At 51.5% G+C, this 18353-nt stretch overlaps 1 protein-coding gene across 1 annotated transcript in view; it reads right to left on the bottom strand.

Annotated features, from left to right (window-relative positions):
• SSH1 (slingshot protein phosphatase 1) overlaps positions 1–18353 on the bottom strand; it is a 56494-nt gene that overhangs the window by 35830 nt on the left and 2311 nt on the right. The window contains exon 2 of the mRNA XM_070475451.1: positions 15085–15125. Coding sequence (XP_070331552.1) covers positions 15085–15125 — 41 coding nt within the window. The remainder of the gene's footprint in view (positions 1–15084; positions 15126–18353) is intronic.

Genomic DNA, 18353 nt, shown 5'->3' with positions numbered 1-18353 from the left:
GGGGGCAGGACACGTGTTTTGCTGGTGAAGGCAGCAGCCGTAAGACCATGGGCCTCGTGGAAGGACACGAACACAAGCAGGTGCAACGGGGAAGGCCTCGCCAGGTCAAAAAAAAGACACCATCCTCGGAAGTAGCACAACAGGTTAGCAGATAACTACAAATGCCCTTTTCCTACCAAATGCTTTCAGAGTCACAGGTGTTCCTGCCCTTGAAAGGCAGTCCTGCATCACAGTCATCTGAGATGACAATCGTAACAATGAATCGGACCTCTGATAAGCCCGGCTGCTGACAAAGCTCTCTGGATGATGTCAGCCTATTTGATCTTCAAGAAGCTCTCCTACGGAGAACCCAGCAGGCATTATGACACTAATTTTATAGAAGAGGATACAAGAAGTTACTTAACTGGTTATGATTTTAGGATTTCTGATGCTACATCTTGGCGGCGGGGGGGGGGGGGGGGGGGGCGGCGCGGGGGGCGGGGAAGCAGAGAAACCAGAGAACATGGGCTTAAAAATACAGACTCCAAAAAAGGTTGAAATGAACACAACACTGTCAATCAACTATGCTTCAATCTTCTTAAAAAAGGTTTCATATTGACTGGACTGTTCAAAATGAACGGAATAACTTTTGCATGGATAGAATTAACCCTCAATTGCACACAGCTCTGCCCAGTGATTATGGAGTAGACTGGTCTGTCCAGTGGACTTGATGATAATTCTTTACGGAATGCTTGTAAAGTTGTCACTATAGGAAAGGTGGTCCCCATGTACACGCCAAGAGGGGGTTCCATTAATTCCATCGAGGTTAACAAATACTGGGCTTTCCCGGTGGCTCGGACGGTAAAGAACCTGCCTGCAGTGAGGGAGACCTGGGTTCGATCTCTGGGTCAGGAAGAGCCCCTGGAAAAAGGAATGGCACCCCACCCGAGTATTCTTGCCTGGAGAATCCCACGGACAGAGGGGCCTGGTGGGCTACAGTCCATGGGGTCTCTAAGCAGCTGGATATGACTTAGTGGCTCAACAACAACAAAGGAGATGGGAGACTTACCAGAGGGAGTAAGGCCCGCACCTGCAGATGGAGACAGAACACTCTCTCCACTATTCTCCTGTGGATGCTTCTCTCATTTTGAACTCAAGTTCAAAAGTCACAGAGGCCCCGGGGTGTACCAACACCTTATTTCCACTCTGTGCTTCACGGGGCCATTTGGTAAGGCCTGTCCCAAAGGCCATTCTTTGGGCCCAAAGTGTAGACAACAACTCACCTGATTCACCTACCAGTCAGAGCCCTCTCCCCAAAGGCTCCCCTCCACACAGAATGCTGACCACAGGCAAACGCCAGCTCTGCAGGGCCTTATACTCAGGGAATGGGGTCACCCGCAAGAAATGCTGGCAGGGCTCGTTACAAATGTCTTTGCTGCTGGGGCATGTATTGTTTGGCTAGAAGGCGTGGGCTTCTCTCAGAGAGAAGGAATGTCCGCAAGTATTTTGGACAGTAAGAGACATTCTCTGCAGCCAGCTACACAACGTGCCTTCACAGCAACGGGTGGGAGCGAGCAGCTGAATACACCAGCAAGCTCGCAAAAGCAGGACTTCTCCCCTGCCTAAGGAGGACAGCAGATACCCTGCTTTGGCTTGGCTCCGCAAACCTCGGGAGGGCTTCTCGACGGCCCCCGTGAGCCTTCAGGCCCCGTCTGTGGAGGCTGGAGCTGGTGCGTCTGGTACAGCGGGATCGAAGCCCCCTTCATGAGCACAGAGGGAGAAAGGCCGCACTGTGCAGGAAATGCAATAGCAGCAAAGAACCCAGCCAGAAATAACAGGCACATGAAGGAAACGCTTTCTGAAACAACTTAAAAATCCCGAGAACGGACTGTCTCAACTGTCCCTGGTTCCCAGCCCTTTCTTTGGGAGGCAGCCCCATCCCACACTCATGGGTCGCCCCTCCTAACCTGGCGAGGGCACACTTTCCTTCCCAGGCCCCCATCCCCGTGAGCCATGCAACGTCCACCCCCGTGTGCCCAGCTCTGTGCAGGCTTCCTGGCGTCCCTGCGGGGCAATGCTGTCCAAGAGGAAGGACATCGCCTCCACCTGTGCCGTCTGATATGGTAGCCGGAGAGGCCTAGGGTGTGAATGCTTGAAAGGTGATGAATGAGGTGGATAAGCTGAATTTCTCTTTTTATTTGACTTTCGTAGTGAAATTCACTCAGTCATGTCCGACTCTTTGCGACCCCACAGACTGTAGCCCACCACGCTCCTCCGCCCATGGGATCTCCCAGGCAAGAAGACTGGAGTGGGTAGCTGTTCCCTTCCCCAGGGGGTGTTCCTGACCCAGGGATGGAACCCTGGTCTCCCGCATTGCAGGTGGATTCTTTACCATCTGAGCCACCAGGAAAGCCCAAGAATACTGGGCTTTAATCAGCCACGCGTGGCGAGCAGCTATGATCTCGATGGCACAGCTACGCCAGGAGCCTGCAACCTAGTGGGAATCAGGGCAGAGAACAGAGGATCCCTGGCCTCTAACCTGCTCCATGCCATTCCCAGCCACTGCTCTTGTTGCATTAGATCCCAGCTCCAGGGCTTTCGATGATGTGGCCTCATCTAGAGAACCCAGAGTCTTTGAACTTGCTTGCTGTGGCAGCCACAGCTATTTATGTTACCAACCTAAGCTTTACACGCTCTGACCTCAAGGCTTATAATGCAATTAGTGGAAGTGATTTATAATAAAAAGCTTCCTTGTATCACCTCTTACACTATTCCTCCCACACTGCGCACGTTCTCTGCTCCAGCCCCATCTGCCACTGCTTGTCAGTTCTTCTACTCTGTTTCTCTACACACAGCCTCCTCATGTCCTGCCCACCTACCGACGTTCACACCTCCTCCAGGAAGCCCTCCCTTGCCGCCCTCGCCACAAGCCATGCTTTTCAACATCTTACAGCACCTTCTCTCACTGAGCACTCTCAGGGCGAGTCATTCGTTCAAGGTCATAAACTTAGAAAGGGACAGGACCCCAAGGACCCAAACTGTGTTCCTGGCCCTGTTTACCTACTAACTGGTGGTGATATCATCTTCACGCCAGCGTACTTAACTTCACAATGGGACTCTAGGGCCAGGACACACCTAATTTTTTAAGCCTTCGTCACTGCCTGGCATACAACAGAGTCTATGCTCAGAAGTAAATACTCACAAACTGACTGAGCTGTGTACCTCCTCCAGCCTCAAAGCCACTTCGTGACTAACTCACCTCGGTCATCTCTGAGTGGCTACGACACTGGGTGCTCAACACGTAGAGAACGGACAGGACACGTAAGAACCACAGATACAGAGAACACACCGGTGGTTACCAGCGGGGAGGGGCAGCCCAGGGGCGGAGGATCAAGAGGGACAAACCATCACGTGCACAGTAAGCAACAAGGATGTTCGGCACAGCACGGGAAACACAGCCAGAAGCTGACAGGAACATAAATGGAGCATAACCTTTAAAAAGTGTGCATTATACGGCACACCTGTAACTTATCTATAATGATATTCATCAACTGAACTTCAATAAAAAAAAATTAAAGGGCTTCCCTGGTGGCTCGGTGGTTAAGAGTCTGCCTGCCAATGCAGGGGACACAGGTTCGATCCCTGGCCCAGGAAGAGCCCACAGGCTGCGGGACAACGAAGCCCGTGCGCCTCAACTACTGAGACCACGCGCCCCAGAGCTCGTGCTCCTCAACAAGAGAAGCCACCACAATGAGAAGCCCATGAACCCAACTTGAGAGGAGCTCCCACTCGCCGGAACTGGAGAAGGCAACGAAGTGCAGCGACGAAGACCCAGCGCAGCCTGAAATAATAAATTAATGCAAATCTTTTTAAAAAATAAATTAACAAGATGCCCGGTTATTCAATGAAAACATGTGATCTGGGAAAGTATTTTTCAAACTTCAATCAATTATCAGACACTTCTGATTAAGCATTACAACCTTTGGGGGAAAAAAAAAAAAGATTCACTGCTGCATAAATGCTGTAACAGCCACCTGGAGGTCGGGTCCTTCTAGCAACCGAGTGCTTCAAACAACAACTAAGTTGTCCACATCACCAGAGTCTGGAGAGTCAAAGCTATGACTTCTCCATCTCTCAGTGCCCAGAAGGTAATGTGCACTCAGCAAATGTAAAGTCAATGATGAACATCTTTCCTGTGTATCCTGCTGGGCACGTCATGGATACCCTTAGCATCCACCTGTGAGTATCTTAGACACAGGGAAACTGAGGCTCGGAGAGGTTTTGTGGCTTATCCGAGTTCTAGTGGTTCTAGAAGGGGAAAAGCCAGGAAACGACACCAGAAGTCTCACCAGAAAGCACCAAACCTCTGCTGAGTGGACACCTTGGGAAAATACTCCAGAGAGCAAGTCTGCTGCTTTTTCCCAGTAAGTCAGACTGAAAACCCTCTGGTGGGCAGAGCAGCAAGGGCCTCCAGGTTGGGGAGGGGGTGTGGTAAGGAGCAGAGAGGTGGCCGCAGAAATGGGAGGCTGGTGGCAGACAAGGGGGTTGATCAGACAAGTAAACACTTTAGGGCCAATGGGAGCCAGGTTTCTCTCACTATGAGAAAAGGGATTACAAAGATGGAATGAGAAAAAACTAAAATGAACCCAGAGATGCTGGATCAGAACTGGGGGTATCAGTTTAAACTCATGGTTTTCAACATAAACAGAGGGAATAATACAGAGGCAAACATGTAATGTGTGTGTCTCTGTGTGTGCACATACAGCCACATAGTCCCAAATTCTCCCACTGAAAGGGCCTGCAGAGAACAACACCTCAAATAGTAATAACAAGCATATCTACCTCAGTTTCTTTGTTTTTATTTTCCAGATTAATTTGGTATAATTTTATTTCTTCAGAAGAAAAGCCCTTGTTAATATCATTTGCGTTTAGAGAGCAGGACAAGCTTCAAAGGGGCTTTACAGAGTACATGAAAAAAAGAGCAATATTTTCTGCTTTTTTTAAAAATTAGTGGATATTTAGTTATCAGCTGGGCCCATCAATCAACTAACACCCAAATAAATGGAACTTGGCAACCTGAATCTGTCACTTCCCGTGTTCTGCATTCCACTGTCAGATTTCTAGGTCCAGCACCAGCTCCTTATCTCATCCATCAATTATCCTTTTCAATGATTACTCACAGGGGTTAAAATGATTCATAAATTCTTTATTTAAAAAAAATGTTGTTGACGTATAATTGACCTGTGCCACTGTTAGTTCCAGGCATGTGTGTGTATGCTCAGTCGCTCAGTTCTGTCTGACTCTTTGCGACCCCATGGACTGTAGCCCACCAGGCTCCTCTGTCGATGAGATTTCCCAGGATTTTCCCTGCGTCTCTTGCCATCTCCCGCGTTGGCAGGCAAGGATTCTTTACCACTGCCCCAGCTGGGAAGGCCCAGTTCCAGGCATACAACATAGTGATTTGCTATTTCTACACATCACAAAAACCACCTGCCTGCTTTGAAATCCCTTTTCTACTAAAAGGAACTAGGGTTCGTGGAGGAAAGATGGATTCCAGAGATGGGGCAAAAACTACAAGGTGAGGTCTGCCATCTGGTGTCGGAAAACAAGGCAGTGCTCAAACAATGATGCGAACGTGTCCAGGGACACGGAAGCCAACTTGAACGAGACCCCACAGGCCAAATCAGGGGCAATTTGAACCTTGAAGTCAAGAACACAATTAGCAGACTGTGAACCACCGCACGAAACAAACAGGTGTCCACACAGGCATAAATCGATAGAAAAGTTGGGGGGCGTGGACCTAATTTTGCAGTATCCCCACAAGAAACACTTCTTCACGACACAAGGGAAAAGAACACCTGTGCAGGGTCGAAGCCCAGCAAGGCCACCTGAGGACCACAGTGAGCATCACTTGGCATTGCACGGACCAAATCTAACCTTGAGGGAACATCAGACAAACCTAAACTGAGGGACATTCTATTCTACAAACTAACAGGCCTGTCCCTTCGAAAGGTCATGAGAGTCAGAGAAAGACTGAGGAATGTCCCAGACTGAAGGAGGTGCAGCAGACAGGACCATGCTACACGGTGGGCGACACTGACCTGGACCCTTTACGACAAAGGACACCGCTGGGACAGATGCTGGACCCCGAATAGGGTCTGATGATTAGATGGAGTCATGCATCAGGTCAAGTTGGGTTAATGGCCTGCTCTGTAGGAGAATGTCCTTGCTTGTGTTCAAATGGCATCTGGCTGACAATCGACTCTCAAAACAGTTCAGAAAAATGTTCCCTGTTCTCCATTTGCAACTTTTATGTATGTTTTCAATTGCTTCTAAATTTTTTAAATTACTTCTAAAAAAATTCCACTTAACTGGATTTTGGCAAAACACTCCCTCTCATTTTTCCTCTTAGGCTTCCCTGGTGGCTGGCTCAGTGGTAAAGAACCCGCCTGCTGATGCAGGAGATGCAGCAGACACAGGTTCGATCCCTGGGTTGGGAAGATCCCCTGGAGAAGGAAATGAGAACCCACTCCAGTCTTCTTGCCTGGAGAATCCCATGGACAGAGGAGCCTGGTGGGCTACAGTCCATGAGTTCGCAAAAGAGTCGGTCGTAACTAATGGACTGAACAATTTTTCTTTATTGGCCAGTGATAAAAACTTAAAACCCTCTCGCTGGTCATTGTTGCTGGCAGCCGTCCTGGCTTCCTGCTTCCCTCTCAGGGATGCTCTGCCCCTCAGCACCCAAGATCTGTCCCTACCTCAGGACCACCTCCCCTCTGCACTTCCAGAACAGCAGCAGCCCTGCTTCGTGCAGAAGGCCGTGGAGGATGATGGGAAACTCCCTGCTCACAGCTCCTCTCGGTCTCTGGGTGTCCAGATTTTGAAGGCCTCAAGCACACACACGCGGCCCTGGCCCACGTGAGCCCTAATCTTAGCGTTTTCCTGCTCTGAGACTGCATGTTTGGAAAAGCAGGGGGCCCGACCTGCCCCGGAGAGCCTCCCACTGGGACGGGCACACGAGGCTGGGATGGGAACGTGGAGTCGGGATGCTGCGGGCCTGCAGGATGGTTCAGCATCCTGTTTTTGGCAGCTGGGCAGCTCTGGCATCACACACTGCCGGCAACTTCACCTCTCTAGACCACAAACACACAGGTTAACCGGTGGGGTGGGCCTCAGGGCCCAGCCTCAGACAAGCTGCCTCACTGCCCATCACACTGGGTCTCCTCATGAACACCCACCCTCAGGAACAGTTCTTCAGAGGGAATGACCGGGCGGTGTTTTCAGGTCACCGTGAACCAAGCAACCGATCATGATTTCTCTCTCTGCTTTGACTCCTCAGAAGCTCAAAGTCAGACGCAGAGCCAAACTCTGGTCATTACACCAGCCCACATTATGCCCTGAATCCCACATACAACTGCCCCCTCAGTTTGCTTTATTTCCCAAGTCCTCCAGGCCCCACTTTTCCAATTTTAAATCGTACAGTTAGCTTTGAATGTTATACGCTGTTTCAAATCCCTTCTGGGAGCCACGGTGGACACGGCACACCCGAGATACCTCTGGAACGTTAACAACGTCTTTTTATGTTTAACATGAAGTCCCGGCACTCGGCACAGAACCTAAAACACAGAGGGGCACCAAATGTACACTGGCTGAGTTGATAAGGCAGATCACTCTGAAATAAAAACTGCCTCCGTTATCAGGTTGTTTCATGAGATACTCCTCCCTCCTTCCCAGCCTGGCGGGGCCCACACAGGGCGCCCGGGCTTGGGGAGTGGGCTCCTGAGGAAGCTCGCTTGCCGTAGGGCTCAGCAGTCTCCACCGCAGACCTGAACATACACGCTCCCAACTTCCACCTGCTTCAGACACGGCACAGAACTGCGGGCTTGACCATTTGGGGAGAAGGGGTGAGCGATCTCTGGAGGTGGCAGTGGGCCCAGCTCCCTCCAAACCACATCAACGGTCCCCTCCCCGGCGGGTCCCGACGCTCGGCAAGCGTGCGGGGATCACTCTGCCAGCCCACAGTGGCCTCCAGGGCATTTCCTAAGGCGGGGCCTCTGGGCCTTCTTTGAAACAAAATCTTTAAAAAGAAAAACAGCTTCAAAAGTAGCCATTCAATGAAAAAAAAATTTTGATTGTAAAAATAAACAAAGGCACACAAGATGTGATGCCTTGCGGATAAAAACCTGGTGCCAGGCTCCGTGTAACTTGGAGGAAGACAGGTCAGGCAGTGGCTGCTATTTTCCCTTGAGTTCAACTAGGTTGACCTTTTTGGGTTTTTATCTAGAACTCCTCTGGGGCGGGGGGTGGCGTGGTAGGACGGTCAGGAAAGTGGCCGAAGGGACTGTCGCTTCCCAGCATCAGTAAAAATAACGGTGCCCCATTGTCAGACAAGGACCAGACACAACACAATATACAAGACGCCCTCTCAGCCTCACAGAAGCTCCCTGAAGCCCAGGAGGACTCTTCCTGTTTCAGGGAGGGGAGGGGGGCTGGCCTGAGGTCACAGTCACACAGGGTGTGGGGTGGGGGTGTACAGACCTGACCCAGAGGCCCCACCCCATCCAAGTACAGCCAGGAGCATGACTGTGTAATTTACATGGCAGTCATGTATCCCTGGTTCTCTCCCAACACTGCAGGGCGGGCAGGCTACCGGTGGGGCACTCTCATCAACACACACCATCTCCACTGCAGGCATGCGAACCCTCTCCAGGGCTTTCCACACTCCAGTGAGGGAGCCTTGCAGGCCAGACTCCTGTCTTACCCCTCACCCCGGCCCTGTCCAGGGCATGCCCTGGGAGTGGCTCCTCCCAACCCACATTAATCCTATTTTGATTAATCCTGTTTTCTTCCTGCAGCCTTCCTCAAAGCAGAAAGACTCTGGTGGGCCTCCTCCTAGTCTTAGGAATATTCTTGATAAGCTGCCAAAATCCAGAGTGTCTCACGGCAGCACAACATAATGCCAAGATGACCTCTGAAGGCAGGAGTCCCTTATGCCCAGGCGGTCACCGCCAAAGGCATGGCCCTGCTCCCGGGGCAAAGCGTGCCTGGCCTGACACGTGCTGAGGGGGAAGTGGGTCCAAGCAGAGGGTCCATTTCCTCTCAGAGGCCACGCCTGTTCCCGCCATCTCAGGGTGACTCAGCAAGACGCCCCCCCACTGCCTCCCCCCAATACAGCTGACCTTGTTCTCAGCCTGAGAATAAAGGAGAAACTCTGGACGCAGTTACAAAGCTAGGGAGGACAGTTAGAAGCTGTAACAAGGTGACACAGAACTAGACTGGTGGGTGTGAAGACGCTGATGCCTGGGTTTGGGAGCCGTTATCTAATCTCACCTCACCTGACAGAGGCGCAGCGGGGGCCCAGAGACGTTCAGCGACCAGCCTGCAGGCTACACAGCAGGCAACACATTTTAGGACCAGAAGCTCGGGTTCTCTGCCTCCCTCTCACAGCTCTGCTGCTTCCCACAGGGTGATGGTGGGTACCACTATGAAGAAAGGGCTCACACGGGCCTTCTCCAGGTGCACAGGTTTCCCTGGAGTGCTAAGTGCAAAGGAAAATGAGACCAGGGCCTCGAGGCGTGCTTCAGAAGTCTGAGCATTGCTATTTCAAACGTGTAATGAAACCTACTAGACTCTGAGCAAAATCCATTTTAAGTTAAGCTTAGTAATTTTAATTACATTCCAACAGAATCAAATTAACTCTTCACTTGTTACAAGTGTGTGCATCCCCAGTGTTTCAAGGTGGGGTGGGGGGGTGGCGGTCGGCTGCCAGTAAAGCCGCGAGGGAGGGGACAGGAAGGGACACAGGTTTCTGATCACAGCGACCTGAGTCTAAACCCTGGTTCCGGCCCCAGGGAACTGTGGTTTCCTACAACAAGGTCTTGTGGGGGTGACAGAAACGAGACGCACTGCCCAAGTTCCCAGCACCTACAGGCCCCTCGTGAATGGGAGCCCTGATGTGCACACACACCCCACCTCCCCTGGTGCCCACCCAGGCGACCCACTGCTTGGGGAGGGACATCGAGTACCAGCCTCACTGGAGCTCACAGTCAGGGAGGTCACGGGACAGGCCACACCACTCACGGCGGGGCCCCACAGTCAGGGAGGTCACGGGACAGGCCACACCGCTCACAGCAGGGCCCCTGGGGTTCAGGCTGGAAGGGAGGAAGACTGAGGTCTTCAGGGGTGAAGGGGCGTGTGGGCGCAGAGCCGAGAGAACAGGACAGTCTCTGGCGGGTGGTCGAACCCTGCCGGCTCCCCGGGGCTCCTGGCCCCTTCCCACTAGCCAGCATCGCCTCTACGTGACATACCCTGCCACGTCTGTTAACAATGAACAGAAACCTACTTGCTTATGCGTCTTTCTCTCCGTTAGACTGGCACATCTCGAGAACTCCCGTGGACTGAGACTTCTGGGTGGCTTATAAGGTGGCCCAGGACTCTGGGCCAGCCCCCTGTGCTAAGTGTGTGCTGGAACAGGGACCAGGATGGGACAGCTGCTCCCTTAGTTTGTAACTGATGGCAAAGGTGATGATCTCTCTCCTGATGGCATTCCCTGATGGCAGCAGGCTCTCCTGTCGGCCTTGAAGAAGCTGCCAGCCATGTCTATAGCCACAAGAGAATGCATTCTATCAGGAACCAGTGTGAGCTTAGAAGAGGGCCCAAGGCACCGACGAGACCCCAGCTCTGGTCAACACCTTGCCTGCAACCACGTGAGACCCCCCAGCAGAAGATCCAACTCAATCGACGAGACCCCAGCCCTGGTCAACACCTTCCCTGCAGCCACGTGAGACCCCCGCAGCAGAAGATCCAACTCAATCATGTCAAGGGTTCCTGGCTCATACGAGCTAAGAGGTAAACCTGTGTGCTGTTTCTGACTGCGGAGTTTGGGGTGGCTTGTTACGCAGCAGTAGATCACTGATACAGCAGCCTACACAGAGCCGGGATGTGGCAGCAGCTCAACACCTCCGGGCGGGACTTAACCAGACAGACGTGACCCTCAACAGGGACAGTCCAAGTCCAGGCTGGGAAGCCATCAAGGAAGTCAGAGGAAGCTCCAAGGGTAGACAGGCATCGAAGAAGAGGTTCTGAAAGAAGACGGGAGGCAGGGTCTGCAGAGCGAGGACACACTCCATCCCGACTCGTCCACGAGAAGGCAGAGAAGGTTACACGGAGATCAGGGTCCTCTGAGGATTTCCCAAACAGGGAGAGGAGCGAGGCAAAGGCGGGTGCACAGGGGTTCTCAGTTTCCCACTGAAACCGAGTAAAAGAGAGAAGACAAAATCCTGCTGCTCTGGCCCAAATGTTTGCTTGGGCAAGCAAGAAAAGAAATTAACAGAACTCTAATGATCATTTTCACGTGCTTGACTTGGAAATGCTGGATATATATAAAAAAAAAGGAGCAAAACATTCACTCCTGATCCACCGTCTGGAAACACAACCCTATTCCCTCCCCAGGGCCCTGCCTGGCACACAACCACTTGAGTCTCCTGCCAGACCGAGGCAGCTCCCAGGATGGCGAGGGAGCCAGGGGCTGCCGTGGCGGAGCCATCTGCTCGCCGGTTCCCACAGTCTGAACAGAGCAGCCTCCCAAAGGGGACTGCCGGCGGCACAGAGAGCAGGCGGGGGCGAGGGGGAGCGAGGGCTCTGGGTCCCTCAGCTTCCCTCTGGGGGCGCGGCGAGTGGCTCCCCAGATGTCACCCAGGCCTTCGGAGAAACCGACTGGGTGACAGTCGAGATCCTGCAAAAGGTGCGCTCCTATTTCCATCGTACGGGGACGTCACCGGGCAAACGATGCAGGCTGGTCCCTGGTCCGAGTCACGGGGCATCCACGGGGATGGCCCTCCCAGCCCCGACCCAGTGGGCCTGGCCCCTGCGGGGAGTCCGGCCCTCTACTGCTGGGCTGGGAAACTAACACTGACAGAACACCATCCTCTGAAGACCGATCAGAGCCACTGTCCACACCCGTCGTGGACCTGGCTCTAGGTGAGGAGCTCCGTACAAACTGCTGGTCAACCCTGAAAGGCTGACGCTTTATCCGTTTTACCAACGGACGAACAGAGACCTACAGAGACACAGTAATTCCGAGAGGCATGTGGGCACCTCTACTAGTGCGGAAGCCAGGCTCTGGACCCCGTTGTCTTTCCTCGAAATGTCCTTCTTGTACATGAATGCAATTTACTGCAGCATCAAAACCAAGTTAATATGTTTAAACTTCCTGAAGTGCTACGTGCAGGCGAAGAACTAAGACCCTGTCCCTAAGGGAAGCCCCAAACAGTTAGGGACGAGACAAGAACTCAAGTACTTGCCAGGGAAGGCAGGTGCGGTACCTGGCCCAGAAAGAAACCAGGAGTCACCTGCTGAGGGGAGGGAAGCCACAGAGGTTTGCGGGGGAGCACGCGGAGCTGGCCGTGAGGACTGCGGCCAGCTGGAAAAGAAACTGGCTTAGAGAAGGAGCCTGGTCAGGGAGCGGCGGTAGAACTGAAAAACGGCACGTCCCTGGGAGCAAAGGCCAGTGATGAGGCTGAAGTCAAAAAACGCTGTGTGGACCAGGAGGATGAAGCTGGGGGCACGTCCAGACTGGCAGCCCTCTGACAGCTGGATGATAAACTGAGGTCCAAGGATGCGTTGATGGGCGGCCCCTCAGTGAACCGGGGGAGGTTCACGGACCTGACCATGGTGCTCCCAAGGGGGGAAGGGAGTGGGGAAGAGGGCAGGGTGAGAAGATCTGACCCACAAATTCAGCAATTCACTGGCTACATGTTGGGTCCAAGATCACTTCTTGGAGGACCCGCAAGATGAAGCTGTCCATTAAGCGTAGACAAAGGGATGAGGGAACAGGACGACCCTGCAGGCCCCAGTTTCTCTCCCACCCCAGCACCCTTTAGACACCAAATCAGGTCAGATTAACTTCAGGATGAATGTGAAGCAAGAGAGATCTCCTCTCCCCAACTCTCCTCCCCCCAGGGAGCAAAGAATGACCAGCCATTCCACACATTTTTTCTCGAGGAGAAGCTCAGACAGCAGAGGTTTGGAAACGCAAATCCCCACGCAGATGCCAATGAGCTGCAGTCACGCCGCTTACACGGGGACCTCGGCACTTCTCTCGTTCGGCTCGGAGGGCTAGACAGCAGGACTTTGTCCTCTGCCTGAAACGGGGCCTGAACGTCAAGGTGAGTGAAAAGCGGAAGAAAGGGGAGGCTTGTGAGGACGGGATCAGAGCCCAGGTCACTCCCAGCCTGGGTCTCCCAGGACTCACAATGGCCTTGGGGACTTGCTGAGGGCAGTGAAGAGGGACCCACAGGGGTCAGCAGGGTGATCTGGCCTCCCAGGAGGCACCGTCACAATTCAGCAAGGGTCCTGGGTTCCAGCCCTGATGCTGCCTCTAACCACCTGGGCGACCTAAACAAATCCATATGCCTGTACCTGCAACACCCGTGTCCAGCTGAATCACGAACCTATTCCCCGGAAAGGCTGAGTCCTATGACAAACTCAAGTGTTACAGACAATGGAGGCCCCACTTGGAATGCAATCCGCAACCTGTGGGGTGGAGGGTGGGAATACCCCCTCCTCCTGGGGTTGCTGTGAGGATGAGATGTGGCCCTGCAGAGAGTTGCCTTTACTTCCCTCTGAATGGCCCTTTTCAGCTCCAAACGATGCAAAGAACGGGGCCTTTTATTGGCCAGCAGCACATACATGTCTTCCCATCACTGCTAGCTGTAAGTTCTTTATTAATGGAAACAATTCAAAGTGCTATGTTGTCAGTGCAGGAAGGGCAAGTAAATAAACGAAACAGTTCTTTGCCCCAAAGACCATCTAAGTGCCATCTCCTGGGGAAGAGCCCTGGAAGAAAGGGACCAGCTTGAGGGGGAGAAGAGAGTCCAAGTCTAGGGAAGGGCTGGAGACGAGCTGGGGGTGCGGGGCGCTCCGCCGGCCCTCCGCCCCGATCTCCCTCCCCCAACAGTCTCCGGAGCAGACCTCCTCTCCCCTCCCGGCCTCCACTGGCTGATCCACAACACGGCCCGTGACTGCCCCCACTTGGGAATCTGGCTGATTCCAGCCTTCGAGACTCTGAGCGACCAGAACCCCCAGTTTGAAGAGTGAAATGTGTCACAGCACCTGGTCCTCCCTCCAGCGTAATGTGAAAAGGAGGACCTGGCCCCTGCACTAAGATGATTATCTTCCTGCACAGGTGAGTTTTAGAACACAGGGTGCCTCCTTCCCTCAAACACAGAGGAAACTTCACAGACAGGTGAGGCGGAGCTCCACCACTCCTGTGTATGTGTTTAACCAGGAGGACAGCCTGCTCTCAGCAATGAATGGCTGACCCCAGTTTCTCAACACGTATTTCCTCTTCCAATTAATTCGCCTCCCCTTCCCAAGATGAAACAGACAATAATAATAATAAAAGAACAGTATCCTTGAAATTCTGTGCAGTTTCTTTTCTTTTTTTCTGAATCTAGCTGTTTACTTTTTTAAACTCTTAAGAGCCAGCGTTTAAGACCAGATCATTGGAACAGAAGACTGCATTATATAATAAAGTACTAAAGCTTCTGCAAGCCAACAAAACACCCAATTTTTGGCAAAGAAAAACAACACTTTTGGTGTCTACTTGGGAATATAGCAACTGAGGACTACACGCTTGAGGAACTTCTCAACAGGCACATGCGCGCGCGTGCACGCACGCACACACGCACACACACACACACACAACCTGAGTTAATAAACTGAGGGGCTGAATGCCTGTTTCGAATCAGCAATGTACTTACCTCAAAAGGAATACCCTCCCAAAAGCACGATGGAAAACTGAGAACATATTAGAATGATTACTTTCTTTAAAGCAGAGGTAAAACCTGGAAGGACGTTTGTAAAGATACTCATCATGGCAAAGCCAGGGTGATGGAATCCTGGCGATTCTTCTTCTCCTTCTCTGAATGTTACATAATTATTGAAACTGTTTACAGTTAAATGTCTGGATCATCTGTAAAGCCCTCCTCCTACAGAAAAGCTGGTGTAGTCTCTCTCCAGGGTTCTCCCTCTTGGAAAGGCACGAGAGTATTTCTTACCTGCTTGGAAGAAAGACTTCAGGGTGAAAATGTGAAGCCTGCTTACCTGTGGTTTAACTTGCGATCTTCATCGCTGCCAGCCTCCAACTGCAGAGAAAGGAAGAGAATGTCACAGCCCAGACAACCGCTATCAGTGAGCCTCAGACACAAGGCTCACATTTTCTGCTCTGGTGTCTGCAAAAGGTACAGATGTCCAGGAAACCTGGCTCCTTTCAAACATCGCAACCTTCCCGGACCAGTCCTGCTCTGCTGCTCCCCTACAGAATTCCTGCGGAGGAATGTTCAGGTTTCCTAATGTTTTCCCTCCTGCCTTCCAAGGCATCGCAGATGGATGGATGCCTGCTAACGCGGTGTTCCTAGCCAGCCCAGGTACTCCACACACTCGTTCCGCCCTGAGCTCTCCCTATTTCAGTACTGCTTTGGAGCTCACCCAGTTTTTCTTTCTTTTAAATTTTATTTATATGTTTGGACACGCAAGTATGTGGGATTTTAGTTCCACAACCAGGAATCATACCTGTGTCCTCTGCATTGGAAGCACAGTCTTTAACCACTGAATCGCCAGGGAAGTCCCCCATTTTTCTTTTTTAGGGGACGGAGGTGATATTTTAAGAGGCTCTGTTTCCTTCTTCAATCTAACAACAGTTGAGTGATCAACACCATTTTTTTTTTAATAACTCTTACGATTTACTCTCTTACTAGCTTTCAAATATAACATACAGCGGTGTTAATTTTATTTATCATGTGGTATACTGTGTCTATATTACTTATTTATGTTATAACTGAAAGTTTATGTGTTTTGATTGCCTTTATCCATTTCCCCCTCACCTCAATCCCCTCCCTCTGGTAATCACAAATGATCAACACCATTTTAAACCACAACACACAAGTTTAAAAAACCACCACCACCATCACCATTCCAGGCAAGTCTTTCTTAACAGAAGGTAGCCAGGATCAGGCTGTCAGTGGGTCTCAAAGCTTTTGGTAGGTTCTCAAAAAGGCTTTCATGTTTAAAACTTTCTAGGCTCTTAGTGTATTTCTAGACATGAAAGAAAGGGATATTTAATATTTTCTAAAAGTTATAAGGCCACAAGGGTTAAAGGCTCCAAAAATAACAAGAATTTAAGCCCCAACTGCAATTTTTCTTTTCATTTCAAGGAGAAAACTCAAATGAGAAGAAAACACACACCCCAACAACTTTCCACCGTTGGGAGTTGGCATGTTTAGTATGTTACACAGAAGGGCCCATTGAATGGGAAAGAGAGAAACCTGGAAAGCAGCAATGGCTGGGAGAGATGCAAGGTTGACTGAGGACAGAAACCAGACAGAAGCTGGCAGCGGTGGGAAAAGGGTACAGAGGTCATGTGTGGAGGGCTCCGGGCAGCCAGGGACACACACCACAGGTGGCGATTTCATCAACGAATGAGCCTGGCACAGGGTCCTGGAATCCCCGTGCTGTAATAAGATCATGTACGTACTGCACTTGGAGGAGGCAGAAAGCATCGGTTCGTTCTCATGCTCCCCACCCCACACTGAAGAAGTGGAGACACCGCCGGGGACGGCTCTGCCGACCACAGGGCCACCAGCTTTGGCCCCGAAGTGAAACATACATGAAACAACTCACACGACCACAGGAACAAAGTCAGAAGAGACTGCTGGGTCTAACCCAGTGCTTCTCAACTGGGGACCACGGTTCTTGGCAGGGGATACCAGGCAAGGCCGGAGCCTTTTCTGGGAGGATGACAGTGGCATCTAGTGGGTAGACTGCTGCTACATCTGCTGCAACACACAAGACGGGTCCCCTGCAACACAGGGTCTTCTGGCCCCAACATCGGCAATCCTGAGGTTGAAAAACCCTGATCTGATACTCCTCTCCCCAAAGGGACTGAAGATCCACCCGTGAAAATTAGTCACATTGAATAGTGGTCAAAAATCACAGCTCCTGAAAGCTACTGCTTTAGCTCTTCTTGGGCGCTCTGCCTGTTCTCACAACAGAATGAGACAAGGTTGACGGTAAAATGATATAAATGAGATAAAGATGGAGGGGAAGGGAACGAAACCAAAAAGAGGGAAGCATTGCTTTGCGGGATGGGCTGTGACTTCCCTTAGTTCCCATGCCGGGCAGGACCATGGGCTGGGGAAGGAAAGAAGTGACCTGAGTGTGTCTGACTCAACGGAGGATGTGCATTTTGAGGAATAAGGAAGTGATGGGGTGGGATGCAGACGTCAAAATCACTTAATTCTCGCTCCCTCTCTGAGGGTCTCGGGATGAAAGGCAATGTGAGATCAATTATTCCAGAGAAGGAAGCTATCTATGCCAAGGAACACACATGAGAAGGAAGCTGGAACTTTCGGATGAGCTGAGGCCCAGAGGGGAAGTAACCAGAGGAAGGTCGGACCAGAGGCAGAGATGGCACACATGCTGCCTTCTCCCTTCCTTCCTGCATCTTCATGCTTCACCCCACCTGGAAGATGCCTCACCTTCTGGGGAACATCCCAGCCTCTGCTGGCTCCTGGAGCCACTAATGCTGCTGATTTACTCAAGGTGAGGAAGAGCTGTTTGAGTTTTATTTTGGAGGTCAGTGGCACTTGGTGAAAATAAAGCTTTCTATATAATAATTTTAAATATGCTCAGTGGAAACAATCCAAGAGTCCAACAAAAGGTACAACCATACAGTAGAATACTGAAGAGAAAAAAGTGTGAGTCGCTCAGTCGTGTCCGACTCTTTGCGACCCCATGCACTGTAGCCCTCCACGCTCCTCTGTCCACGGGATTTCCCAGGCAAGAATACTGGAGTGGGGAGCCATTTCCTCTTCCAGGGGATCTTCCCGACTCAAGGACTGCAGGCTGAGCCACCAGGGAAGGCCAGAAAATGACAGTGAAAATACACTCAGCGGAAACAAGCCTGAGGTCCAACAACGCACATCCACACGATAGAATATTACTTGGCCATAAAAAGGAATGTGGGCCTGACTCACGCTGCAACACGGATGAGCCCTGAAAACATAAGGCTGAGTGAAACAGAGCTGACACAAAAGGCCACACACTGTAGGATTCCGCTTATATGAAATGCCCAGAACAGGCCAAATTCGTAGAAACAGAAAGAACATGAGTGGTTGCCTACAGTTTGATCAGGGCAGGGCAGGGCAGGGCAGGGTGGGAGGGAGGCTGTGGGTGATGGCTAAGGGCTGTGAGGTTTCTTTTGGGGGTGATGAAAACATTCTGGAATCTGTGGTGACGGCTGGTCAACCTTGGGCATGTACTAAAAACCACTGAATTGTACAGTTTAAAATGGCGGATTTATGGTATGTGAATTC

The sequence above is a fragment of the Odocoileus virginianus genome, chromosome 12 (genome assembly GCF_023699985.2).
Source record: "Odocoileus virginianus isolate 20LAN1187 ecotype Illinois chromosome 12, Ovbor_1.2, whole genome shotgun sequence".
Classification (NCBI taxonomy): domain Eukaryota; kingdom Metazoa; phylum Chordata; class Mammalia; order Artiodactyla; family Cervidae; genus Odocoileus; species Odocoileus virginianus.
This window is presented reverse-complemented; position numbering and strand designations above follow the sequence as displayed.